Below are 27,840 nucleotides of genomic sequence, written 5' to 3' on the forward strand. Positions count from 1 at the left end.
TCCAATCAGGCATTAAGAGTCTGTTGGCTTTCTGATTGGCTAGGAAAGGCAGGGCACTGTGATGATTGACATGTTGGGCCACTGATGGGGGTGGGACATTGGAAGCAGGCGGTCATGTGATGAAACCTCCAGGAATGCACCCAACCAAAGTTGGCAACCTTCGATAAAAGGGCTTTCACAGACACCAGCAGAACCCCCACAGGCCCCAGCAGAACCCCCACAGGCCCCAGCAGAACCCCCACAGGCCCCAGCGACACGAGAACCCCAGCAGAACCCCCACAGCCCCAGCAGAACCTCCATAGGCTGCAGCGACACCAGAACCCCAACAGGCCCCAGCAGAATCCCCACAGGCTCCAGCAGAATCCCCACAGGCTCCAGCAGAATCCCCACAGGCTCCAGCAACACTAGAACCCCAGCAGGCCCCCACAAGCAGCAGGCTTCCAGCAGACCTCCGCAGATTGGAGGTTCCCAAGAGGACGTACTTCAGGAGAGGCAGCGAGAGGCGACAAGCTGCTCGACTGTGGAGGGCATCGTAAATGGGATCCTATCCTCATCTTCATCAGGCCACTACCTTGGGAGCTGCTTTGATTGGCCCCCCACTGCCTGGGGCAGGGGCGCAAAATATGGAGTTGGGTCTTGGATGGCCCGTGGTGGGTCCTCCAATGGGGGTGTAGGTTCTGCAGCCAGGGTCTGGTTACCGAACCCCTCATCCATGGTCTAGTTAACCTGTGCAGGGGGAAGGGTGCTGCTGCAGGACTATTCGACCAAGTAAGGCAGCACTAGCAGTCCCAATCTGGTTGTCACACCCGATACCCAGCACCTTTACCCATCGGGAATCGATAATCCAGGCTGATCCCCCCATTCCCCCACCCGCCCCGGCATGAGGGAAGGAACAGCACATCCAATCCTGGCTGGGAGCTGGGCCCAGGACCCTCCGGCCTCTGAATGTGACAGTTCACCCGCCAGGGCACAGGAGGGAGACAGAGCGGGTGGGCTGGGGGTGGGGGAGGGGGAGTGGGTTGGGGGGAGGAGTCGGTGAGGGGAGAGTCGGTGAGGGGGGAGATTGAGATTTGAATTAATGGCGATTGCTCCCGTTGATAAAATGCTAATTGACCCACAACAATGACTGATCCGTATGGGAATGGGATCAGGTGGGGTTCACATCCAGGGAAGAAAGGTAGGGATGAAGTGGAGCGAGGGAACCACAGAAACAGGCTTCAAACATGAAGAAAAGATTAAATGGTATGTAGAGTCTCTGGAATATTCTGTGGCTCGTCAGGCGGGGTGGACACGACAGCATCGCAGACTGTGTTGGGCACTGCTGGTTTACTCTGCGGGAGACGGACACGGACACAGCGACGCAGAGGAATCTTGGATAGATTCCGCTTCACAGCTTTACGTCTCTTGATGGTTGACCGGAAAAAGGACTCATTCCCCTGTGGAGAGAAAGAGAGTGAGAGAGTGAGGGAGAAAGAGAAAAGCAAAAGATAGAGACAGACAGAGAGACAAACGCAGAGCGAGAGGGAGAGACAGAGAGAGAGACAGACAGATAGACAGTGAGAGAGAGACAGACAGACAGATAGAGAGAGAGAGAGAGAGACAAAGAGAGAGACAGAGAGAGATAGAGAGAGAGAGAGAAAAAGAGACAGACAGAGCGAGAGAGAAAAAGAGACAGACAGACAGAGAGAGACAGAGAGAGAGAGAGACAGCGAGAGAGCAAGAACGAGAAAGAAAAAAAGAGACAGAGAGAGAGAAACAGAGAGAGAGAGAGAGAGAGAGACAGAAACAGAGACAGAGACTGAGAGATGACAGAGAGAGACAGACATAAAAACAAGAAATGCTGGAAATATTCAGCAGGTCTGGCAGCATCTGTGGAGAGAGAAACAGAGTTACCGTTTCAGGTCAGTGACCCTTTTTCAGAACTGGCAAATATTAGAAATGTGAAAGGTTTAAAGCAAGTAAAGTGGGGGTGGGGCAAGAGATAACAAAGGAGAAGGTGTAGATAGGACAAGGTCACAGAATAGACCAGAAGGTCATGGAGCAAAGGCAAACAATATGTTAATGGTGTGTTGAAAGACAAAGCATTAGTACAGAGAGGGTGTTAACGGACTGATAATTGAACAGTAGCAAGTACAAACATGAAAAAAAAGTGGGTAAGCAAACTGAACAAACTAAGATAAAATAAAATAAGCACAAAAAAAATATTAAAAAAGAAAAAGGAAAAAAATAACTAAAAATAAAAGTAAAATGGGGGGCTGTCATGCTCTGAAATTATTGAACTCAATGTTCAGTCCGGCAGGCTGTAGTTTGCCTAATCGGTAAATAATTGGTAGAGAGAGACAGAGAGAGACGGTCAGAGAGAAACAGTGAGAGCAAGAGAGAGAAACAGCGTGAAAGAGAGAAAAAGAGAGACAGGGAGAAAAGAGAGACAGGGAGAGACAGCGAGAGAGAGAGACAGCGAGAGAGAGAGAGACAGCGAGAGAGAGAGAGACAGACAGAGAAAAAGAGAGACAAAAAGAGAGAGACAGAGAGAGAGAGAGACAGAGAGAGAGAAAAAAAGAGAGACAGCGAGAGAGACAGAGAGAAAAAGAGAGAGAAAAAGAGAGAGAGAAAAACAGAGAGAAAGAAACAGAGTGAAAGAGAGAAAAAGAGAGAGACAGGGAGACAGGGCGGCACAGTGGTTAGCACTGCACCCTCACAGCTCCAGCGACCCGGGTTCAATTCTGGGTACTGCCTGTGTGGAGTTTGCAAGTTCTCCCTGTGTCCGCGTGGGTTTCCTCCGGGTGCTCCGGTTTCCTCCCACAGCCAAAGACTTGCAGGTTAATAGGTAAATTAGCCATTATAAATTTCCCCCAGTGTAGGTAGGTGGTAGGAGAATGGTGGGGATGTGGTAGGGAATATGGGATTAATGTAGGATTAATATAAAATGGGTGGTTGTTGGTCGGCACAGACTTGGTGGGCCGAAGGGCCTGTTTCAGTGCTGTATCTCTAAATAAAAAAAAAACAATAAGACAGAGATTGAGTGAAACAGTGAGAGAAAAAAGAGAGACAGAAGGAGGCGACAGTGTTCTATAGTTAACACTCGGTGGCTGTGATGTATTATTCCTGAGAATAGGCGGATTTGATACATGAGAGTTTGTTACCTCTTTCTTGTAATAATAGGTCTTCACTTTAGTGTAGAATGCATCCAAGCGCATCTGTCTCTCCAGAGTGAAAGTCATACTCCTGCGTTCAACATCACATAATGACTTCCGGAGTTTCTGGATCCGATTGCGAACCCGCTTCTCCCTGGAAAACACAAAGCGGGAATAATTCTGCGGAAGCAACCGCCATCAGTCCCTGATATTATTATATCAAATATTCAGCAGGGTGCAACTCTGTAACCCCCAGTGAGTGTGTGGCACCATCTCCCTGACCTGTCACCTTGACTGTCTCGAGGAATAAGGACAGCAGCTGCCTGGGGGCGGAAACTCCCCCATCTCCAGCGGGGATACTGTGGAGGATGGCAACAAACTACATCATAGCATTAAGAAACTTCCAGAATGGGTATATAATTGGCAAATTAATTTCAACACGTATAATTAGCAGGTATATTACATTTGGCAAGAAGAATAGGGAGGTCTAATATTACTTAGAAAATCAACCTTAATGATGTAGGGGAACTATGGGAACTGGGAGAACAAATAGAACAATCACTAAAAGTGGGGCCACAAGTTAGCAAGGCCAGAATAATGCAAACCAAGAACTCAGCTTTATTTCTATAGAGATAGAATTGAAATGTAGGGAAGTTATCCTAAACCTGTCTGAACTTTGCTAAGCCCACACTTAGAGTACTGTGTGCAGGTCTGGTCACCATATTCTAGAAACAATATAGAGGCACAGGGGAGGGTGCAGAGAAGATCGACAAGGATGATACTAGAAATCTGTGTTAATACCTATCGAAAAGGATTGACAGGCTGAGGGGTAACCTCATAGAGATCTTTAAAATGATGACAGGTTTTGATAGAGTGGATACAGAGAGAATGTTTCCTCCTGTGGGAAAGAGCATAACTAGAGGCCATTGATATAAGATAGTCATCAAGAAATCCAGTAGGGAATTCAGGAGAAACTCCTTTACCCAGAGAGTGGGAGAATGTGGAACTCGCTACCACAGGGAGTGGTTGAGGTGAACAGTCTAGATACATTTAAGGGGAAATCAGACGAGCATGTGAGGGAGAAGGGAATAGAGGGTTATGATGATAGACTTAGAGGAGGAAAGATGGGAGGGGGCTCGAGTGGAGCATCATTTCTTTGTGAAAGTTATTATTGAATGTGCTTCCACTGCCCTTTCAGGCAGCACGTTCCAGATCACAACAACTCACTGTGTAAAAATATTCTCCTCATCTCCTCCTCTGGTTCTTTTGAAAATTATCTTCAATCTGTGTCATAGACATCGAAATATAGAAACATAGAAAATACGAGCAGGAGTAGGCCATTCGGCCCTTCGAGCCTGCTCCGCCATTCATTATGACCACGGCTGATCATCCAACTCCTGGTTCTGGGCTCCCCGACCATCGGGAACATCCTTCCTGCATCTACCCTGTCAAGTCCTGTTAGAATTTTATAGGTTTCTATGAAATCCCCCCTCACTCTTCTGAACTCCAGCGAATATAATCCTAACCGACTCAATCTCTCCTCATGCGTCAGTCCCACCATCCCAGGAATCAGTCTGGTAAACCTTCGCTGCACTCCCTCTATAGCAAGAACATGCTTCCTCAGATAAGGAGACCAAAACTGCACACAATATTCCAGGTGTGGCCTCACCAAGGCCCTGTATAATTGCAGCAAGACATCCCTGCTCCTGTACTCGAATCCTCTCGCTATGAAGGCCAACATACCATTTGCCTTTTTTACCGCCTGTTGCACCTGCATGCTTACCTTCAGCGACTGGTGTATGAGAACACCCAGGTCTCGCTGCATATTCCCCTCTCTCAGTTTCTAGCCTTTCAGATAATAATCTGCCTTCCTGTTTTTGCTACCAAAGTGGATAACCTCACATTTATTCACATTATACTGCATCTGCCATGCATCTGCCCACTCACTCAACTTGTCCAAATCACTCTGAAGCCTCTCTGCATCCTCCTCACAACTCACCCTCCCACCCAGTTTTGTGTCATCTGCAAATTTGGAGATATTATATTTAGTTCCCTCATCTAAATCATTAATATATATTGTGAATAGCTGGGGCCCTAGCACCGATCCCTGCGGTACCCCACTAGTCACTGCCTGCCATTCGGAAAAAGACCCATTTACCCCTACTCTTTGTTTCCTGTCCGCCAACCAGTTTTCTATCCATCGCAATACACTACCCCCAATCCCATGCGCTTTAATTTTACATGCTAATCTCTTATGTGGGACTTTGTCGAAAGCCTTCTGAAAGTCCAAATAAACCACATCCACTGGCTCCCCCTCATCAACTCTACTAGTTACATCCTCGAAGAATTCTAGTAGATTTGTCAAGCATGATTTCCCATTCATAAATCCATGCTGACTCTGCCCGATTCTACCACTGTTCTCCAAGTGCTCTGCTATAAAACCTTTGATAATGGACTCTAGAATTTTCCCCACTACCGACGTCAGGCTGACTGGTCTATAATTCCCTGCTTTCTCTCTACCTCCCTTTTTAAATAGTGGGGTTACATTAGCTACCCTCAATCTGTAGGAACTGTTCCAGAGTCTATAGAATCTTGGAAGATGACCACCAATGCATCCACTATTTCTAGGGCGACTTCCTTAATTACTCTGGGATGCAGACCATCAGGCCCTGGGGATTTATCGGCCTTCAATCCCATCAATTTCCCCAACATCATTTCTCTCTCTCACTAAGTCCTGTGTTCCCCAACATTTCTGGTATGATATTTGTGTCCTCCTTTGTCAAGACAGAACCAAAGTATGCATTTAGTTGGTCAGCCATTTTTTTGTTCCCCATAATAAATTCCCCTGATTCTGACTGTAAGGGACCTACATTTGTCTTCACCAATCTTTTTCTCTTCACATACCTATAGAAACTTTTACAGTCACTTTTTATTCTTCCTGCAAGCTTGCTCTCGTATTCTATTTTCCCCTTCTTAACCAATCCCTTGGTCCTCCTTTGCTGAATTCTAAACTGCTCCCAATCCTCAGGCCTGTTGTTTTTTTTCTGGCAAATTTATATGCCTCTGCCTTTGATCTAATGCTATCTCTAATTTCCCTTGTCAGCCATGGTTTGGCTACCTTTCCCGTTTTACTTTTGTGCCAGACAGGGATAAACAATTGTGGCAGTTCATCCATGCACTCTTTAAATGTTTGCCATTGCCTATCCACCATCATCCCTTTAAGTAACGTTTCCCAATCCGTCATGGCCAACTCGTGCCTCATACCTTCGTAGTTTCCTTTATTAAGATTCAGGACCCTAGTCTCAGAATCAACTACGTCACACTCCATCTTGATGAAGAATTCTATCATATTATTGTCATTCATCCCCAAGGGGTCTCGCACCACTAGATTGTCAATTATTCCTCTCTCATTGCACAATACCCAGTCTAGGATGGCCTGTTCTCTAATTGGTTCCTCAACGTATTGGTCCAGAAAACCATCCCGTATACACTCCAAGAATTCCTCCTCTACAGTATTGTGACTAATTTGATTTGCTCAATCTATATGCAGATTAAACTCACCCATAATTACAGATGTTCCTTTATCGCATGCAACTCTAATTTCCTGTTTAATGCCATTCCCAACATCACTACTACAGTTTGGGGGTCTATATACAACCCCCACTAATGTTTTTTGCCCTTAGTGTTTCTCAGCTCTACCCATACAGATTCCACATCCTCAGAGCTAATATCCTTCCTCACTATTGCGTTAATTTCCTCTTTAACCAGCAATGCAACTCCAGCGCCTTTTGCTTTTTTTCCATCCTTCCGAAATACTGAATACCCCTGGATGTTCATTTCCCATCCCTGGTCACCTTGCAGCCATGTCTCCGTAATCCCGACTATATCATACCTGTTTACATCTATTTGTGCAATTTATTCATCCACTTTATTGCGAATGCTCCGCGCGTATAAGCACAAAGCCTAAAGGTTTGTCTTTTTAACATGTTCCCTTCCCACTATTTTTCACTGTGGCCCTGATTGATTCTGGCCCCTGATTTCTCTGCCTATCACTTTTCTTATTCCCCTTACTGTCCCCCTGGTAACCGACCCTCCTGGCACTGGAAACAGTTTCTCCTTATTTACTCTATCATAACCCCTCACGATTTTGAACCCCTCTATGAAATCTGCTCTCGGGAGAACAATCCCAGTTTCTCCAGTCTCTCCACATTAACTGAAGTCTCTCATCCCTGGAACCGTTTTTATTAAATTTCCTCCGCACCCTCTCCAAGACCCTGACATCCTTCCTAAAGTGTGGAGCCCGGAATTGAAGACAGTACCTGCAGCTCCCGCTGCTTCCGGCTGAAGTTTGCATCGCACAGTTTTTACCATGATTCCAGCTGGACGATTTTAACCGGGTTTTGTTTCCCTATTTTTGTTCCAATCACAAAAAGCTCAGGGAGATAGAAGCCGAGATACTGCTCACGTACTTGGCGTTTTTCTCGTGTACGAGTAACTGAACGAGGCCCTCCTCGTCCAAGTTCCTCCACTCCAGAAGCACCTCATCTGTGTTCACCACTTCGGGCTGCAGGAACAGTTCCCGAGCCTCTTTGAAAGGCCAGCCCTCAGGCGGACGGTATTTCTGTCAAAGCAAGAGAGAAAACTGAGCCTCGGCTTTCCCCGGAGATCAATATTTTCATATGTTTCTGATCCTGTCTGTCCTTCTCTATATTTACACAGTCCACCCTATCTCGCTTTACTCTGTCTTCTTCCCAACAACCCTCACCCGTCTCGATGAAGAGAAAGCTTTTCTAAAGGCAACACGAGTCAAACAAAACACTGCCATAATGTGATATCGATAACATAGAGGTAGTGTGATGGGGTATCTAGGGGTCCCAGTAGGTCTGGTGGGGTATCTAGCTGTCCCAGTAGGGGTGTGATGGGGTATCTGGGGTCCCAGAAGGGGTGTGGTGGGGTATCTGGGGTCCCAGAAGGGGTGTGGTGGGGTATCTATGATATTGCAACTTAGGATGTACTTGAATAAATGCCTCTCATTGTGAGCTGGAATCTGTGTTTTTTTTAATCTTTCATGGGATGTGGGTGTCACTGGCCAGGCCAGCATTTATTGTCCATCCCTAATTGCCCTTGAGAAGGTGGTGGTGAGCTGCCTTCTTGAACCGCTGCAGTCCATGTGGGGTAGGTACACTCACAGTGTTGTTAGGAAGAGAGTTCCAGGATCTTGACCCAGCGACAGTGAAGGAACGGCAATATAGTTCCAAGTCAGGATGGTGTGTGACTTGGAGGGGAACTTGCAGGTGGTGGTGTTCCCATGCATCTGCTGCCCTTGTCCTTCTAGGTGGTAGAGGTCGTGGGTTTGGAAGGTGCTGTCTAAGCAGCCTTGGTGCATTGCTGCAGTGCATCTTGTAGATGGTACACACTGCTGCCACTGTGCGTCGGTGGTGGAGGGAGTGAATGTTTGTGGATGGGGTGCCAATCAAGCGGGCTGCTTTGTCCTGGATGGTGCTGAGCTTCTTGAGTGTTGTTGGAGCTGCACCCATCTAGGCAAGTGGAGAGTATTCCATCACACTCCTGACTTGTGCCTTGTAGATGGTGGACAGGCTTTGGGGAGACAGGAGGTGAGTTACTCACCTCAGGATTCCTAGCCTCTGATGTGCTCTTGTAGCCACGGTATTTATATGGCTACTCCAGTTCAGTTTCTGGTCAATGGTAACCCCTAGGATGTTGATAGTGGGGGATTCAGCAATGGTAATGCCACTGAATGTCAAGGGGAGATGGTTAGATTCTCTCTTGTTGGAGATGGTCATTGCCTGGCACTTGTGTGGCGCAAATGTTACTTGCCACTTATCAGCCCAAGCCTGGATATTGTCCAGGTCTTGCTGCATTTCTACACGGACTGCTTCAGTATCTGAGGAGTTGTACGGTTGAGTTGATGGTGATGATTGGGATGATTTACTTTCTGGCAGAGTACCGAATGTCTTGGAGTCAGGAATGTTTGGCAGCACTTACCAGACAGTCAATGTTCCTGATTATCTCCTCGATGCTTTTGTGACTTTGAATAAGTGGTAGTGCTCGTTTTATCCCGATACCTTTAATCTTATCACAGTAGTCGCATCCCATCAGAATGCAGAGGTCAACAAACTGAGAAAGTGATGTCAAGAAAAGAGGTCAAGTTAGGATCGAGAGGTCAAGTTATCTTTCCTCTTTTCACCCCTCCAGCTGGTGATGATCATGGGAATTCCCTGCCAGAGGGCCAAGTATTTATATAGAATTACATAGAACAGCACAGAAAGAGGCCATTCAGCCCAACAGATCCATACTAGCATTTATGCTCTACATGAGCCTCCTTGCACCCTTCCTCATCTCACTCAATCAACATATCCTTCTATTCCTTTCTCCCTCATGTGTTTATCCAGCTTCCCCTTAAATGTATCAATACTGTTCACCCCAACCACTCCCTGTGGTAGTGAGTTCCACATTCTCACCACTCTCTGCGGAAAGAAGTTTCTCCTGAATTCCCGATTGGATTTATTAGTGACCAGTTTTGGACTCTCCTTCCAGTCAGACATTCTCAGTGTCTGAATGTGGTCAAAGCTCGCACTAACGTCTGGCCTTGATGTGGTCAGTTAACACTGTAAAAAACAAACTACCCAGCCATTTCTCTCGGCCTGGTGTACAGGCACTGTGTTTCATTAAAAACAGAGCCTGCTGGAAATACTCAGCAGGTATCTGTGGAGAGAGAAACAGAGTTAACGTTTCAGGTCAGTGACCTTTCATCAGAAGTGGCAAAGGTTAGAAGTGTAATAGGTTCTGTGATAGGGTGGAAGGCAGGGAAGATTAAATGATAAAAGAGTTTGTGGTGCAGGGCTAAAAGGAATGGTAATGGAACAAATAAAGAAACAAATGAATTGTCTCGAGGAGGTGTGAATGGCAGAATGATGAACGGCTGCTGTCCAAAAGGAAAAAAACAAGAGAAAACAAGAAAAAAAACAAAATCTGCAAAGAAAAAGGAAACAAAATGGGGGAAGAGGTGATGGTCTGAAATTGTTGAACTCAATGTTGAGTCTAGAAGGCTGTAAAGTGTTCAATCGGAAAATGAGGTGCTGTTCCTCGAGTTTGCATTGAGCTTCATTGCAGTACCACAGCAGGCTGAGGATAGAGAGGTCAGTGAGGTCAGTGTGAGAGCAGGGAGGAGAATTAAAATGATAGGTGGTTGGAGGCCTGAAACATTAACGCTGTTTCTCTCTTCATGGATGCTGCCAGACCTGCTGAGTATTTCAAAGGACAAAGAACAAAGAACAGTACAGCACAGGAACAGGCCATTCGGCCCTCCAAGCCTGCGCCGATCTTGATGCCTGTCTAAACTAAAACCTTCTGCACTTCCCCCATTTGGTTTCACAGGTCGGCGCAACATCGAGGTCCGAAGGGCCTGTACTGCGCTGTAACGTTCTAATGTTCGATTGTTCTGGGGTCCGTATCCCTCTATTCCCATCCTGTTCATGTATTTGTCAAGATGCCTCTTAAACGTCATTATCGTACCTGCTTCCACCACCTCCCCCGGCAACAAGTTCCAGGCACTCACCACCCTCTGTGTAAAAAACTTGCCTCGCACATCCACTCTAAAATTTGCCCCTCTCACCTTAAACCCATGCCCCCTAGTAACTGACTCTTCCACCCTGGGAAAAAAGCTTCTGACTATCCACTCTGTCCATGCCGCTCATAACTTTGTAAACCTCTATCATGTCGCCCCTCCATCTCCGTTGTTCCAGTGAAAACAATCCGAGTTTATCCAACCTCTCCTCATAGCTAATGCTCTCCAGACCAGGCAACATCCTGGTCAACCTCTTCTGTACCCTCTCCAAAGCCTCCACGTCCTTCTGGTAGTGTGGCGACCAGAATTGCACACAATATTCTAAGTGTGGCCTAACTAAGGGTCTGTACAGCTGCAGCATGACTTGCCAATTTTTATACTCTATGCCCCAACCGATGAAGGCAAGCATGCCGTATGCCTTCTTGACTACCTTATCCACCTGCGTTGCCACTTTCAGTGACCTGTGGAACTGTACGCCCAGATCTCTCTGCCTGTCAATACTCCTAAGGGTTCTGCCATTTACTGTACACTTCCCACCTGCATTAGACCTTCCAAAATGCATTACCTCACATTTGTCCGGATTAAACTCCATCTGCCATTTCTCCGCCCAAGTCTCCAACCGATCTATATCCTGCTGTATCCTCTGACAATCCTCATCACTGTCCGCAACTCCACCAACCTTTGTGTCGTCCGCAAACTTACTAATCAAACCAGCTACATTTTCCTCCAAATCATTTATATATACTACAAAGAGCAAAGGTCCCAGCACTGATCCCTGCGGAACACCACTAGCTACATCCCTCCATTCAGAAAAGCACCCTTCCACTGCTACCCTCTGTCTTCGATGACAGAGCCAGTTCTGTATCCATCTTGCCAGCTCACCTCTGATCCCGTGTGACTTCACCTTTTGTATCAGTCTGCCATGCGGGACCTTGTCAAAGGCTTTACTGAAGTCCATAAAGACAACATCCACTGCCCTTCCTTCATCAATCAACTTTGTCACTTCCTCAAACAACTCAATCAAATTAGTGAGACACGACCTCCCCTTCACAAAACCATGCTGCCTCTCGCTAATAAGTTTGTTTGTTTCCAAATGGGAGTAAATCCTGTCCCGAAGAATCCTCTCTAATAATTTCCCTACCACTGATGTAAGGCTCACCGGCCTATAACTTCCTGGATTATCCTTGCCACCCTTCTTAAACAAAGGAACAACATTGGCTATTCTCCAGTCCTCTGGGGCCTCACCTGTAGCCAATGAGGATGCAAAGATTTCTGTCAAGGCCCCAGCAATTTCTTCCCTTGCCTCCCTCAGTATTCCGGGGTAGATCCCATCAGGCCCTGGGGACTTATCTACCTTAATGCTTTGCAAGACACCCTACACCTCCTCCTTTTTGATAATGAGATGACTGAGACTATCTACACTCCCTTCCCTAGGCTCATCATCCACCAAGTCCTTCTCCTTGGTGAATACTGATGCTAAGTACTCATTTAGTACCTCGCCCATTTCCTCTGGCTCCACACATAGATTCCCTTCTCTGTCCTTGAGTGGGCCAACCCTTTCCCTAGTTACCCTCTTGCTCTTTATATACGTATAAAAAGCCTTGGGATTATCCTTAATCCTGTTTGCCAATGACTTTTCATGACCCCTTTTAGCCCCCCTGACTCCTTGCTTAAGTTCCTTCCTACTGTCTTTATATTCCTCAAGGGATTCGTCTGTTCCTAGCCTTCCAGCCCTTTTTCGTTTTGACAAGGCTCACAATATCCTGCGTTATCCAAGGTTCCCGAAACTTGCCAAACTTATCCTTCATCCTCACAGGAACATGCCGGTCCTGGATTCTAATCAACTGATGTTTGAAAGACTCCCACATGTCAGATGTTGATTTACCCTCAAACAGCCGCCCCCAATCTAAATACTTCAGTTTCTGCCTAATATTGTTATAATTAGCCTTCCCCAATTTAGCACCTTCACCCGAAGACTACTCTTATCCTTATCCACAAGTACCTTAAAACTTATGGAATTCCAGCATTTCTTGTTTTTATTTCAGATTTCCAGCATCTGCAGTATTTCGCTTTTGGTCTGTGTTCTGTTAGAGACTCGTTTTCATTTCTCATCTCCTCATTGTGTCAACCTCGGGATCCTCACCAGCGGCCAACTTTCATCTGACTCAAAGCTACTAACACCAGCTGTCTCTGGCCTGTCCTCCCTCGCTCTATCTAAGCAACGATTCTGGTCGACAGCTCTTCCTTCTCTGCACATCCTCACTGAATTCCAGAAGGAGAAAGGCCTTGCATTCCTGTAGTGCCTATCACATCCACCACCATCTCAAAACACATCACAGCCACTGAAATACTTTTGAAATGCAGTCACTGCTATAATGTAGGAAACGCGGCAGCCAATCTGTACACAGCAAGATACCACAATTATCAATGTGGGGCTGCACAGTGGCGCAGTGGTTAGCACCGCAGCCTCACAGCTCCAGCGACCCGGGTTCAATTCTGGGTCCTGCCTGTGTGGAGTTTGCAAGTTCTCCCTGTGTCTGTGTGGGTTTCCTCCGGGTGCTCCGGTTTCCTCCCACAGCCGAAAGACTTGCAGGTTGATAGGTAAATTGACCATTATAAATTGCCACTAGTATAGGTAGGTGGTCGGGGAATATAGGGACAGGTGGGGATGTGGTAGGAATTAGTATAAATGGGTGGTTAATGGTCGGCACAGACTCGGTGGGCCGAAGGGCCTGTTTCAGTGCTGTATCACTAAACTAAATGGCCAGAATATCTGTCTTCAATGATATTTGTTGGTCAGGACACCAGAGAGAATCCCAGCTCTGATAGGCCCAGGCCCTTGTTCAGAACTCCCCCACCAGAGGAAATAGTTTATCATCTTAAACCCCTCGTTTAAATCACCCCTTAATCGTCTATACTCGGAAATACAAGCACAGTCTGTGCAACGTTTATATAATTTAACCCTTTTAACCCCGGGATCATTCTGGTCAATCTGTGATGCCCCCTCTCCAAGGCCAGTATATCCTTCCTGAGCAGCGAGGCCCAGAACTCCGGATGGAGTCTGACCGGAACGGAACACAGTTACTCCGGATGGAGTCTGACCGGAACTGAACACAGTAACTCCGGATGGAGTCTGACCGGAACTGAACACAGTTACTCCGGATGGAGTCTGACCGGAACTGAACACAGTTACTCCGGATGGAGTCTGACCGGAACTGAACACAGTCACTCCGGATGGAGTCTGACCGGAACTGAACACAGTCACTCCGGATGGAGTCTGACCGGAACTGAACACAGTCACTCCGGATGGAGTCTGACCGGAACTGAACACAGTCACTCCGGATGGAGTCTGACCGGAACTGAACACAGTCACTCCGGATGGAGTCTGACCGGAACTGAACACAGTCACTCCGGATGGAGTCTGACCGGAACTGAACACAGTCACTCCGGATGGAGTCTGACCGGAACTGAACACAGTCACTCCGGATGGAGTCTGACCGGAACTGAACACAGTCACTCCGGATGGAGTCTGACCGGCACTGAACACAGTCACTCCGGATGGAGTCTGACCAGAACTGAACACAGTTACTCCGGATGGAGTCTGACCGGAACTGAACACAGTCACTCCGGATGGAGTCTGACCGGAACTGAACACAGTCACTCCGGATGGAGTCTGACCGGAACTGAACACAGTCACTCCGGATGGAGTCTGACCGGAACTGAACACAGTCACTCCGGATGGAGTCTGACCGGAACTGAACACAGTCACTCCGGATGGAGTCTGACCGGAACTGAACACAGTCACTCCGGATGGAGTCTGATCGGAACTGAACACAGTCACTCCGGATGGAGTCTGACCGGAACTGAACACAGTCACTCCGGATGGAGTCTGACCGGAACTGAACACAGTCACTCCGGATGGAGTCTGACCGGAACTGAACACAGTCACTCCGGATGGAGTCTGACCGGAACTGAACACAGTCACTCCGGATGGAGTCTGACCGGAACTGAACACAGTCACTCCGGATGGAGTCTGACCGGAACTGAACACAGTCACTCCGGATGGAGTCTGACCGGAACTGAACACAGTCACTCCGGATGGAGTCTGACCGGAACTGAACACAGTCACTCCGGATGGAGTCTGACCGGAACTGAACACAGTCACTCCGGATGGAGTCTGACCGGAACTGAACACAGTCACTCCGGATGGTGTCTGACCGGAACTGAACACAGTCACTCCGGATGGAGTCTGACCGGAACTGAACACAGTTACTCCGGATGGAGTCTGACCGGAACTGAACACAGTTACTCCGGATGGAGTCTGACTGGAACTGAACACAGTCACTCCGGATGGAGTCTGACCGGAACTGAACACAGTTACTCCGGATGGAGTCTGACCGGAACTGAACACAGTCACTCCGGATGGAGTCTGACCGGAACTGAACACAGTTACTCCGGATGGAGTCTGACCGGAACTGAACACAGTCACTCCGGATGGAGTCTGACCGGAACTGAACACAGTCACTCCGGATGGAGTCTGACCGGAACTGAACACAGTTACTCCGGATGGAGTCTGACCGGAACTGAACACAGTCACTCCGGATGGAGTCTGACCGGAACTGAACACAGTTACTCCGGATGGAGTCTGACCGGAACTGAACACAGTCACTCCGGATGGAGTCTGACCGGAACTGAACACAGTTACTCCGGATGGAGTCTGACCGGAACTGAACACAGTCACTCCGGATGGAGTCTGACCGGAACTGAACACAGTTACTCCGGATGGAGTCTGACCGGAACTGAACACAGTCACTCCGGATGGAGTCTGACCGGCACTGTACAACCTTCACCCCTTTGTGTTCCAGCTCTCTTGAGATAACCTTGGCAATGTCCTGGCCCAGGACTCGGTCCTGGGTTTCTCGTCTGATTCACCTACACCCCCTCCCCATCACCCCCACCCCTACAGCCCAGGGTCAATGGTGGATGGCATTAGAAGCTAGACGGATGGTCAAAGGTCCGAAGCTAACTGAGAATGTGGTGATTTAGACATTTACAAACCTGCTCCTGGGTGAGGTCCAGAGCTCTCAGGATTTCCGGTAGAGAGATTTCTTCAACCCTTCTATAAATGAGGGAAAAATAGCACAAGATCACTCGAACCTCAGAATGTTTATGGACAGAAGGCCCTCTCTGTTCAGCCTCCACACCCCCCTCCATCTCTCCCCACCCCCCTCCATCTCTCCACCCCCCCGCTCCATCTCCCCCCACCCACTCCATCTCTCCACCCCCCCGCTCCATCTCCCCCCACCCACTCCATCTCCCCCCCACCGCTCCATCTCTCCACCCCCCCGCTCCATCTCCCCCCCACCGCTCCATCTCTCCACCCCCCCGCTCCATCTCCCCCCATCCACTCCATCTCCCCCCCACCGCTCCATCTCTCCACCCCCCCGCTCCATCTCCCCCCCACCGCTCCATCTCTCCACCCCCCCGCTCCATCTCCCCCCACCCACTCCATCTCTCCCCACCCCACTCCATCTCTCCCCGCCACACCATCTCCACCACCCCCGCTCCATCTCCCCCCCACCGCTCCATCTCCCCCCCACCGCTCCATCTCCACCACCCCCGCTCCATCTCTCCCCCCGTCCGCTCCATCTCTCTCCCCCCGCTCCATCGCTCTCCCACCCGCTCCATATCCCCACCCTCCCCTCCATCTCTCCCCCCCATTCCATCTCTCCCACCCCGCTCCATCTCTCCCCCCCCCCCCCGCTCCATCTCTCCCCCACTGCTCCATCTCCCCGCCACCCGGCTCCACTGTGGAGAGAGGAGAGTATGGAGAGTGGAGTAACCGGAGATAGGTGATCGCAGCGTGGAGAGAGGGGAGTGTGAAGAGTGGAGTATCTCGAGAGAGGTGATTGCAGAGTGGAGAGAAGAGAGGGTGGAGCGTGGAGTAACCGGAGATAGGTGATCGCAGAGTGGAGAGAGGAGAGAGTGGAGACTGGAGTAACCGGAGAGCGGAGATTGCAGAGTGGAGAGAGGAGAGAGTGCAGAGTGGAGTAACCGGAGAGAGGTGATTGCAGAGTGGAGAGAGGAGAGTCAGGAGAGTGGAGTAACCCGAGAGAGGTGACTGCAGAGTGGAGAGAGGAGAGTGTGCCGAGTGGAGTAACCGGAGAGAGGTGGTGGCTGAGTGGAGAGAGGAGAGGGTGGAGAGTGGAGTAACGCATGAGAGGTTATTGCAGAGTGGAGAGTGGACAGAGTGGAGAGTGGAGTAACCCGAGAGAGGTGATTGCAGAGTGGAGAGAGGAGAGTGTGAAAAGTGGAGTATCCCGAGAGAGGTGATTGCAGAGTGGAGAGAGGAGAGTGTGAAAAGTGGAGTATCCCGAGAGAGGTGATTGCAGAGTGGAGAGAGGAGAGAGTGGAGTAACCCGAGACTGGTGACTGCAGATTGGAGAGAGGAGAGGGTGCAGAGTGGAGTAATCCGAGAGAGGTGATTGCAGAGTGCAGAGAGGAGAGTGTGAAAAGTGGAGTATCCCGAGAGAAGTGACTGCAGAGTGGAGAGAAGAGATAGTGGAAAGTGGAGTAACCGGAGAGAGGTGATTGCAGAGTGCAGAGAGGAGAGTGTGAAAAGTGGAGTATCCCGAGATAGGTGATTACAGAGTGGAAAGAGGAGAGAGTGGAGAGTGGAGAGTGGAGTATCCCGAGAGGGGTGATTGCAGAGTGGAGGGAGTGGAGAGTGGAGTAACCCGAGACAGGTGACTGCAGAGTGGAGAGAGGAGACAGTGGAGAGTGGAGTAACCCGAGAGAGGTGACTGCAGAGTGGAGAGAGGAGAGTGCGGGGAGTGAAGTAACCCGAGAGAGGTGACTGCAGAGTGGGGAGAGGAGAGTGTGGGGAGTGAAGTAACCCGAGAGAGATGACTGCATTGTGGAGAGAGGAGAGTGTGTAGAGTGGAGTAACCCGAGAGAGGTGGTGGCTGAGTGGAAAGAGGAGAGTGTGGAGAGTGGAAAGAGGAGAGAGTGGAGAGTGGAGTAACCCGAGACAGGTGATTGCAGATTGGAGAGAGGAGAGGGTGGAGAGTGGAGTAATCAGAGAGAGGTGACTGCAGAGTGGAGAGCGGAGAGTGTGGGGAGTGAAGTAACCCGAGAGAGATGACTGCAGAGTGGATAGAGGAGAGTGTGGGGAGTGAAGTAACCCGAGAGAGATGACTGCATTGTGGATAGAGGAGAGTGTGAAGAGTGGAGTAACACGAGAGAGGTGATTGCAGATTGGAAAGTGGAGAGAGTGGAGAGTGGAGTATCCCGAGAGAGGTGATTGCTGAGTGGAGAGAGGAGACAGTGGAGTGTGGAGTAACCGGAGAGAGGTGATTGCAGAGTGGAAAGAGGAGAGTCAGGAGAGTGGAGTAACCGGAGATAGGTGATTTCAGATTGGAGAGAGGAGAGTGTGAAGAGTGGAGTATCCTGAGAGAGGTGATTGCAGATTGGAGAGAGGAGAGATTGGAGAGTGGAGTAACCTGAGAGAGGTGATTGCAGATTGGAAAGAGGAGAGAGTCGAGAGTGGAGTATCCCGAGAGAGGTGATGCAGAGTGGAGAGAGGAGAGAGTGGAGTAACCCGAGAGAGGTGATTGCATATTGGAAAGTGGAGAGAGTGGAGAGTGGAGTATCCCGAGAGAGGTGATTGCATATTGGAAAGTGGAGAGAGTGGAGCGTGGAGTATCCCGAGAGAGGTGATTGCAGAGTGGAGAGAGGAGAGAGTGGAGAGTGAAGTAACCCGAGAGAGGTGATTGCAGAGTGGAGAGAGGAGAGTGTGGAGAGTGGAGTAACCCAAGAGATATGATTGCAGAGTGGAGAGAGGGGAGGGTGCAGAGTGGAGTAACTGGAGATAAGTGATTGCAGATTGGAGAGAGGAGAGTGTGAAGAGTGGAGTATCCTGAGAGAGGTGATTGCAGATTGGAGAGAGGAGAGATTGGAGAGTGGAGTAACCCAAGAGATATGATTGCAGAGTGGAAAGAGGAGAGAGCAGAGAGTGGAGTAACCCGAGAGAGGTGATTGCAGAGTGGAGAGAGGAGAGTGGAGTAACCCGAGAGAGGTGATTGCAGAGTGGAAAGAGGAGAGTCAGGAGAGTGGAGTAACCGGAGATAGGTGATTTCAGATTGGAGAGAGGAGAGTGTGAAGAGTGGAGTATCCTGAGAGAGGTGATTGCAGATTGGAGAGAGGAGAGATTGGAGAGTGGAGTAACCTGAGAGAGGTGATTGCAGATTGGAAAGAGGAGAGAGTCGAGAGTGGAGTATCCCGAGAGAGGTGATGCAGAGTGGAGAGAGGAGAGAGTGGAGTAACCCGAGAGAGGTGATTGCATATTGGAAAGTGGAGAGAGTGGAGAGTGGAGTATCCCGAGAGAGGTGATTGCATATTGGAAAGTGGAGAGAGTGGAGCGTGGAGTATCCCGAGAGAGGTGATTGCAGAGTGGAGAGAGGAGAGAGTGGAGAGTGAAGTAACCCGAGAGAGGTGATTGCAGAGTGGAGAGAGGAGAGTGTGGTAAGTGGAGTAACCCAAGAGATATGATTGCAGAGTGGAGAGAGGGGAGGGTGCAGAGTGGAGTAACCGGAGATAAGTGATTGCAGATTGGAGAGAGGAGAGTGTGAAGAGTGGAGTATCCTGAGAGAGGTGATTGCAGATTGGAAAGAGGAGAGAGTCGAGAGTGGAGTATCCCGAGAGAGGTGATGCAGAGTGGAGAGAGGAGAGAGTGGAGTAACCCGAGAGAGGTGATTGCATATTGGAAAGTGGAGAGAGTGGAGAGTGGAGTATCCCGAGAGAGGTGATTGCATATTGGAAAGTGGAGAGAGTGGAGCGTGGAGTATCCCGAGAGAGGTGATTGCAGAGTGGAGAGAGGAGAGAGTGGAGAGTGAAGTAACCCGAGAGAGGTGATTGCAGAGTGGAGAGAGGAGAGTGTGGAGAGTGGAGTAACCCAAGAGATATGATTGCAGAGTGGAGAGAGGGGAGGGTGCAGAGTGGAGTAACCGGAGATAAGTGATTGCAGATTGGAGAGAGGAGAGTGTGAAGAGTGGAGTATCCTGAGAGAGGTGATTGCAGATTGGAGAGAGGAGAGATTGGAGAGTGGAGTAACCCAAGAGATATGATTGCAGAGTGGAAAGAGGAGAGAGCAGAGAGTGGAGTAACCCGAGAGAGGTGATTGCAGAGTGGAGAGAGGAGAGTGGAGTAACCCGAGAGAGGTGATTGCAGAGTGGAGAGAGGAGAGTGGAGTAACCCGAGAGAGGTGATTGCAGAGTGGAGAGAGGAGAGTGTGAAGAGTGGAGTATCCTGAGAGAGGTGATTGCAGATTGGAGAGAGGAGAGATTGGAGAGTGGAGTAACCCAAGAGATTTGATTGCAGAGTGGAGAGTGGAGTAACCGGAGAGAGGTGATTGCAGAGTGGAGAGAGGAGAGTGTGTAGACTACAGGGTGTAGAGAGACAGGACAAGTGAAACCAGCAAGGAAGGCCGCAATTCGTTTTGGAGAGGTGGGTGTTAGAGCACCTGAAAGACTCTTTGGACTGTTTGGGGGAGGGAGAAGAGGCCGGAAGACTCAGGGGTGGGGCTGCCAAAACCAGTCGGCTCTCCCTGTCGTTGTATTGGTGCCGATTTCCATCCTGCACACAGGGAGCTCCCTCCCCACCCCGACTGCCTGTTCGGGACAGCTGGAGTTGCCCGGGTGAAGACTCTTTGTGAAAAACGGAAGAAGAGAGTGCCGGGCGGCTCTATCCGTCCCGGGCGAAGCAACCTCCCCCAACTGGAAGACAACTCATAGTTTTGGATTGACTGTTATTAAGGTCCTCCAACGAGCAGTTGGAGCAAACATCCTTCATCGCCTTTCTCTCCCTTCCTCCACTCAGTTACCTATCCTCCCCTTTTCTTTTACCTTCCTACCCCTATCCTCCTCCTCTGCTCCCACACCATTTTATTTCAAGTTTTTATTTTTTTGTTTCAACTGAGTCAATTGACATTGTTTGTTAAGGGTGGGCATGGCTCTTAGACTCCATGGCAAGCCCTTCTTCACCGGTGGCGGGGTCCTCCCACACGTACGCTGCCCCGGCTCCTGCAGCTGCTCCTCTTGCCCCATCACCTTTTGCCCTGAGAACATCTAAGTATGGAGTCAAGAGCTACGTCCACCGGAACATGACTATAGAGGCATGTGTGAAAGCAATGGCCGAGGTTGTCGGCCCATTGGCCACTGTTGCTATCTCTAAAATGTACGGGAAGGTAGTGTTTTTCCTGAAGACCGAGCGGGCGGTGTCCCTGGCTCTGAGCAAGGGGCTCACCGTGGGCGGGACCTTTCTGCCAGTGGACCCCCTGGAGGCCACTGCACAAAGGGTCATTCTGTCAAATGTCCTGCCCTTCATTCCTGGTGAGCTCCTCCTTCCCCACCTGCACCATTTGGGGGAAGTAAAGACAGGACTTACCCCAGTCCCGCTCAGTCTTTGGGAGAACAGCCTCCAGCATGTGTACTCCTTCCGCCGCCAGCTCTTTATGCAGCTGGCGTAGGAGGAGGTTACAGAGGGCCAGTTTATTGTGGAGTGCCAGGGGGCCGTCTACCACGTCTTCAGGACCTTGTACGGGGTGCGGTGCCATGCATGCAAGGGGGTGGGGCATGTTCGGAAGAGCTCCACCTCGGTGGCCCAGGCTGGCATCGCTGCCCCTCCCCCTACTCCTCCGACACCTGCAACTACCACCGGTCAGGCGGTTCCGGAGGCTGTGGTCTTCACGGCCTCCGGGTGGGGAGGTGGAGTCCCGTCCGGGTGGAAGGAAGGCGCGGCGCAAAACAAAACATCTGAAGGCGCACCCCGTGGACACGGAAAAAAATTCCTGAGCCTGAGCTCAGCCCTACATTGATCCAGGGGAGCTCACCTGCCCCGTGGCTGAGCTCGGGCCCAAAGAACCTGGGCAAGGGGGTCGCAGAGGGAGAAGCAGAGGCCTCTGCTGAGATGGAGGTCTCTCGGCCTCTGCGCAACTCCCGAAATAAGAGGGGGCGATGTCCTTCCTCTGAAGAGGGCAGTGAGTTGCAGGGCCCATCACCTGGCCCGAGTCCTCAGGCTCCTCCCACCACCAGCACAATGAGGGCCTTGAGCCCTGGGCGGGAACTCTCTGCCCCTTGGAACGGAAGTGGGGGAGATGCCGCTGTAATCTCGGCAACTCCTGAGGTGGGGGGACCGCCCATGGTGGGGGAGCCTGTGGACCCACCCGGTGAAAATATTCCATCTGCCACTGGGTCGTGTGTCCTGGGTGGGGACGAGCCCTGTGAGGGTCAACGCTACCAGCTGCCTGACACTGCCACCCAGGATGTGGCTGACCCAGAGGCCAATTTGTGTAATTCCCTGTCTGCTGGGTCTGTGGGCGCTGGCGGGGCAGGAGATGGCCTCCTCTCTCTGCCTCCGGTCCCGGACTGCTGGGTCTGTGGGCGCTGGCAGGGCAGGAGATGGCCCCCTCTCTCGGCCTCCGGTCCCGGACTGCTGGGTCTGTGGGCGCTGGCGGGGCAGGAGATGGCCCCCTCTCTCTGCCTCTGGTCCCGGACTGCTGGGTCTGTGGGCGCTGGCGGAGCGGGAGATGGCCCCCTCACTCTGCCTCCAGTCTCGGCTCCGGCTGGATTTCTGGAGTCGGGAACTACCGTCTCCCCTGGTCCGCTCATTGGCCTGGGGATGGAGGTGGAGTGGGGTCCTGAACCGCTGGTACCCACAGGCTCCAGTTCCATTCTAGAACCCAGAGAGGACTCCTCTGCCATCAATCCTGGGGGTGGGATTGTGACGGAGGCGGGTCCAGCTGGCGCGGCCGGGACGTCCCCCCCACAGCGTGTGGTCGGTGTGTCGGCCGCTGGCGGTGACGACCCGGAGGAGGATGGGGATTCGGTGCGGGGCACGGAGGATGATCTTGATTCCATCGCCAGTGAGGTGGTGGAGTCTCTCGTGCCTCCCACCGAGTCTCCTCTCATCCCCACGGCGGAACTCCGGGATTTCCTCGCGGCTTGTAGGGGTTGCCGCGATAAAGTTCAGCTGGCCCTCGACCGTTGGTCGAATCTGGCGCTGATCAGTCTGTCCGTGCTGCCCTCAAGAAAGCGGGCAAGCGCGCGGGCGTGAAACTGGTTGAGAGGCGCCATTTTAATGTGTTCCTCAATGGGTTGCTGGGGGAGTGGAGGGCCAGGTGCACTTCCACTCCCTCCTCACAGTGAAGTGTTGGTGACGGGTTTTAAGTATCTTTGACATGAAGATAACCATAGCCAGCCTCAACATCAACGGCAGCAGGGGGTCTCACTGCAGATTTCACAATCTCTCAGTCCTTAGGGAAGGGAGATACGCGGTGAGCTTTCTGCAGGAAACCCACACCGTTCCGGGTGACGAAGCCACCTGGTCCTGGAGTGGCAGGTTGGGGTCTACATGATTCACCTTACCCCTATTTCTAGTGGGGTGGCTATCTTGTTGGCCCCAACTTTTCAGCCGGAGATCATGGGGGTCAAGGAGCCAGTGCCGGGCCGCTTGCTCCACCTCGCCGTTCGCCTGGGTAGCGTGCCGCTCCACTTTGTGAACGTGTACGCGCCCAGGCCCGGCGCGTTGCAAGTGCGCTTCTTTGAAGATGTGTCCGCTCTCTTGAGCTCCATCGATAGCGGCGAGTGCATCATCCTCGGGGGGGATTTTAACTGTACCCTCAAGGTGGGGGATCGCTCCGGTCCCCAGGGTGGCCAAGCATCGGTGGAGAAGTTGAGGGGACTGATCAGCACCCTCGACTTGGTGGACGTCTGGCGGTATCTCGATCTCGACTTCAGAGGTCTGGAGGAGGAGGGTCCCGAATCGACCGCCTCTAAATTTTGGAGGTGTATTTTCCCGCGTCTCGGCGGCCTCCATGCGGCTGGTGCCGTGCTCGGACCAAAACCTGGTGTGGGCGGAGTTCACTCCGCTCCGCACGCGGGCAGGGTCCGCGTACTGGCACTTTAACAACCGGCTGCTGGAGTACGAGCGATTCCGGGACACGTTCCGTTGATACTGGGCCGACTGGAGAAGGAAGGAGGGGGGCTTCCCTCCTTGAGGCTATGATGGGATGTGGGCAAGACACTTCTGTCAGGAGTATGCGAAGGGGTCGACCAAGAGGCGGGAAGCCGAGATCGTGCGCCTAGAGAGGGAGGTGCTCGACTTGGAGTCCCGCCTCGGTCATGCCGTCGTGGACCCGGCCCTGTGGCAGGCATACAAAGAGAAGAAGGGCGCGCTGAGGGACCTGCAGCTCATAGGCTCCCGAGGCGCGTACGTGAGGTCGCAGATCCAGATCCTGGAGGATTTGGACCGCGCCTCACCCTTCTTCTACTCGCTGGAAAAATGGCGGGGGGGTCCGTAAGCAGCTCGTTGAGCTGCTGGCCGACGACGGATCCTCCATCACGGATCCGGAGGGAATGGGCCTCCTGGTCCGTACTTATTACAGTGCGTTGTTCTCTCCGGATCTGTCCAGCGAGGATGTGCGCAGAGTTTTGTGGGAGGACATGCCGCAGGTCAGCCCGGAGGGCGCCGAATGATTGGAGGCTCCGCTCACGTTGGCGGAGCTGACTGGTGCCCTCCACCAGCTCTCAAGGGGCAAATCCCCAGGGCTGGATGGGTTGACCGTGGAGTTCCTCAGGGCGTTCTGGGACGTCCTGGGGGACGATTACGCGCGGGTCCTGGGGGAAAGCCTGGCAACCGTGGAGACACCCCTCTCGTGACGCACGGCGGTCATCGTCCTGCTGCCAAAGAGGGGCGATTTCCATTTGCTTAAAAACTGGCGTCTGGTCTCCCTCCTCAGCACTGATTATAAGATCTTTGCCCGGGCTATGTCTACCCGCCTGGGCTCTGTGCGGGCCCACATGATCCACCCCGACCAGTCCTTCACGGTCCCGGGCCGGTCCATCCAGGACAACATCCACCTGGTCCGGGACCTGATCCATCTTTCCCAGAGGACTGGTCAGTCGGTCGCCTTTCTCTCCCTCGATCAGGAGAAGGCGTTCGACAGCGTGGATCACGAATACCTTTTCGGGACTCTGCGCGCTTTCGGACTCGGGCCACATTTTGTGGCCCGGGTCCGACTTTTATACGCCGCCGCAGAGTGTCTGGTCAAAGTTAACGGGTCCTTGACGGCGCCCCTTCGCTTTGGGAGAGGAGTGCGTCAGGGATGCCCCATGTCCGGCCAATTGTATACTATCTGCGTGGAGCCCTTCCTGTGCCTGCTTCGCAGGAGGTTGACGGGATTGGCTCTGCGCGAGCCGACCATGCAGGTCGTCCTCTCGGCTTACGCCGACGACATGCTCCTCACGGTCACAGATCCCGTTGACTTGCGGAGGATGCGCGACTGCCAGCAGACCTTTTCTGCTGCGTCCTCCGCGAGGATCAATTGGGAGAAATGTTCTGGTCTCCTGGTGGGCCAGTGGCGGGTGGACTCCCTGCCAGTGCAGTTGACACCTTTTGTGTGGAGCACCACGCACCTCCTCTATCTGGGAGTCCATGTTAGCCCCGCTGAGGAAGCCTGGCCGGCAAACTGGCAGGAGTTGGAGGCGAAAGTCACCACTTGGCTGGGGCATTGGACAGGACTGCTCAGAGTGCTTTCCTACAGGGGCCAAACGCTGGTCATAAACCAACTGGGGGCCTCCATGTTGTGGTACCGGTTGGTCACTTTGGCCCCGCCCCCTGCATTCGCAACCAAGATCCAGAAGAAACTCATCGATTTCTTCTGGGGCAAGAGGAAACACTGGGTCTTTGCCGCGGTCCTGAGTCTCCCGATTGAGGAGGGTGGTCAGTCGCTGGTGTGCGTCCGCACCCAGGCTGCGACTCTCCGCCTTCGGACCCTGCAGAGATACCTGTACGTCGAGCGTCCTCCTAGATGGTGTGCGCTGGCGACGTATTTGTTCTGCCAGTGTCACTGCCTTCAAGACGACACGCAGCTCCCTGTGGAGTCTGTTAGCCGCGCCTCTCTGAGGGAGTTGCCTGTCTTTTACCGGGATCTATTCCGAGTCTGGAACATGGTCGCCTCCAGTCAGGGCGCTCCCCTGCCGGCGGAGGAGAGCGCCTCGGCTGTCCGGCGGCCGACTCTGGGGATGAAGCGGCGGGCGGAGGAGTAGCTGAAGCCCCCGGTACGCCCCTCACTGCGGGTGGCGAGGGGGCTCAGGAGTTCGGAGCTGACCCCCGCTCGGCCGGAACTGCTCATTGGACCCAGGCCCCGAAACCCTCCTCGGGAGCCGGACCTGCACAACCCGAGCCGCCTCTCGGAAATGCCCTCCGTGCCATTCCAATCGGCACGGAGGGGTTTCCTGTACGGGCTGCTCCTGCACACTCTCCACTTCCTCGCCCTCGTCAGCCGGCCGGACACGCCCTGGCGGTCCGCGTTGCCATCTGGTGGCGAGGGGAAACCCCGATGGAGGTCTCTCTTTTAATAAAGTTATTTTGAAATGTATATAAAGGGGGCTTGAGGAATAAAGGACCTCTCGGCAAAAATATATAAAAGGGGCCTGGGGTATAAAGGCCAACTTCAAAAAATAAAATAAAATATAACAATGGGGTTAGATACAGAGTAAAACTCCCTCTACACTGTCCCCAGGACTCTCCCAGGATACATTTACAAGTATGATAGGAAATATATAATTCTCCTCCTGGGAGCATCATCCTGATTCTCGCTGTAACTCTGCTGTAGGATGACAGTGGATCGCGTTCGGACCGTATATAACCGTGAGGCACCTCAGCACCCCCGTGTTCGGGCAGCTGACTTCAAACTCACGCATCCTTCTTGGCGTTGACATTCCGGACCAGTAAGGTACATCCAAACGGGAGAGCGTCCATGTCCTCAGTGGCAGTGCAGTGAACCTTCCCGGCCTTTACCAGTGCCGCACACGTGGCCTCTGCTTCGCTGGGGGCCTGTCACCGGCAAAGCACAGAATCACCGGGGAGTCTGGCAGAACCACAGCTCACGCCAACATTCAACTGTGCAACCTTTACCCCCTCACCTCCGACCCCATCCCCTCGGGTTCTGGGTGACAGTACCGACACCACATGGAATGCAGCGGTTCAAGAAGGCAGCTCACCACCGCCTTCTCAAGGGCAATTTGGGATGGGCAATAAATGCTGGCCTGGCCAGTGACACCCACATCCCACAAACAAAAAACAAAGACTGTTCACCACCTTTGGTTTCTTGTTTGTCTTGTCACAGGAATAGAAGGAGGCCATTCAGCCCCTCAAGCCTGTTCCACCATTCAGTGAGCTCACAGCTGATCAGCTGATCTGTATCTCAACTCCTCAAGCCTTTGTTCAATATCTCTCTTGAAAGCTCCAATTGATCCTCAGCACCCACTGATTTTTCTGTGGGAGAAAGTGGCGCAGTGGCGCAGTGGTTAGCATCGCAGCCGCACAGCTCCAGGGACCCGGGTTCGATTCCGGGTACTGCCTGTGTGGAGTTTGCAAGTTCTCCCTGTGTCTGCGTGGGTTTTCTCCGGGTGCTCCGGTTTCCTCCCACAAGCCAAAAGACTTGCAGGTTGATAGGTAAATTGGCCATTATAAATTGTCACTAGTATAGGTAGGTGGTAGGGAGATATCAGGACAGGTGGGGATGTTTGGTAGGAATATCGGATTAGTGCAGGATTAGTATAAATGGGTGGTTGATGTTCGGCACAGACTCGGTGGGCCGAAGGGCCTGTTTCAGTGCTGTATCTCTAATCTAATCAAAAAAGTTCCAGATTTCCACAGCCCTTGTTCTGGACTCCCCCCACCAGAAGAAATAGTTTCTCCCTGTCGACCCTATCAAATCATTTAATTATCTTAAACCCCTCAATTAGATCATTCCTCAACACAAGGGAACATTATGTAAATTGGCCTCATGTTTTAACCCTTTAAGCCCAGGTCATGCAAGAAATGCATCAACTAATCTGCACACAACAAGATCCCACAAATGACAATTAGTAAGTTGCAAGGGGCACTTCAATGTCCATCACCAAGAGTGGCTCGGTAGCACCACTACTGACCGAGCTGGCAGAGCCCTAAAGGACATAGCTGCTAGACTGGGTCTGCGGCAGGTGGTGAGGGAATCAACAAGAGGGAAAAACATACTTGACCTTGTCCTCACCAATCTGCCTGCCGCAGATGTAT

The 27,840-nt window shown here is 51.6% G+C and overlaps 1 protein-coding gene across 3 annotated transcripts in view; it reads right to left on the reverse strand.

Moving 5' to 3' along the window:
• Positions 1-310: 310 nt before the first annotated feature.
• LOC137380451 (flap endonuclease 1-like) overlaps positions 311-27,840 on the reverse strand; it is a 76,801-nt gene continuing 49,271 nt past the window's right edge. For 2 of the 3 annotated variants that reach the window (XM_068052377.1, XM_068052378.1), the window contains exons 7-12: positions 26,480-26,616; positions 15,781-15,841; positions 9,141-9,272; positions 7,604-7,755; positions 3,144-3,288; positions 311-1,436 (exon numbers count right to left, since the gene is read on the reverse strand). In XM_068052377.1, the coding sequence (XP_067908478.1) occupies positions 1,236-1,436; positions 3,144-3,288; positions 7,604-7,755; positions 9,141-9,272; positions 15,781-15,841; positions 26,480-26,616 (828 nt within the window). In that variant the 3' untranslated portion in view covers positions 311-1,235. The remainder of the gene's footprint in view (positions 1,437-3,143; positions 3,289-7,603; positions 7,756-9,140; positions 9,273-15,780; positions 15,842-26,479; positions 26,617-27,840) is intronic. The other variant, XM_068052379.1, reaches the window with a different exon arrangement.

The sequence above is a fragment of the Heterodontus francisci genome, chromosome 2 (genome assembly GCF_036365525.1).
Source record: "Heterodontus francisci isolate sHetFra1 chromosome 2, sHetFra1.hap1, whole genome shotgun sequence".
Lineage (NCBI taxonomy): Eukaryota > Metazoa > Chordata > Chondrichthyes > Heterodontiformes > Heterodontidae > Heterodontus > Heterodontus francisci.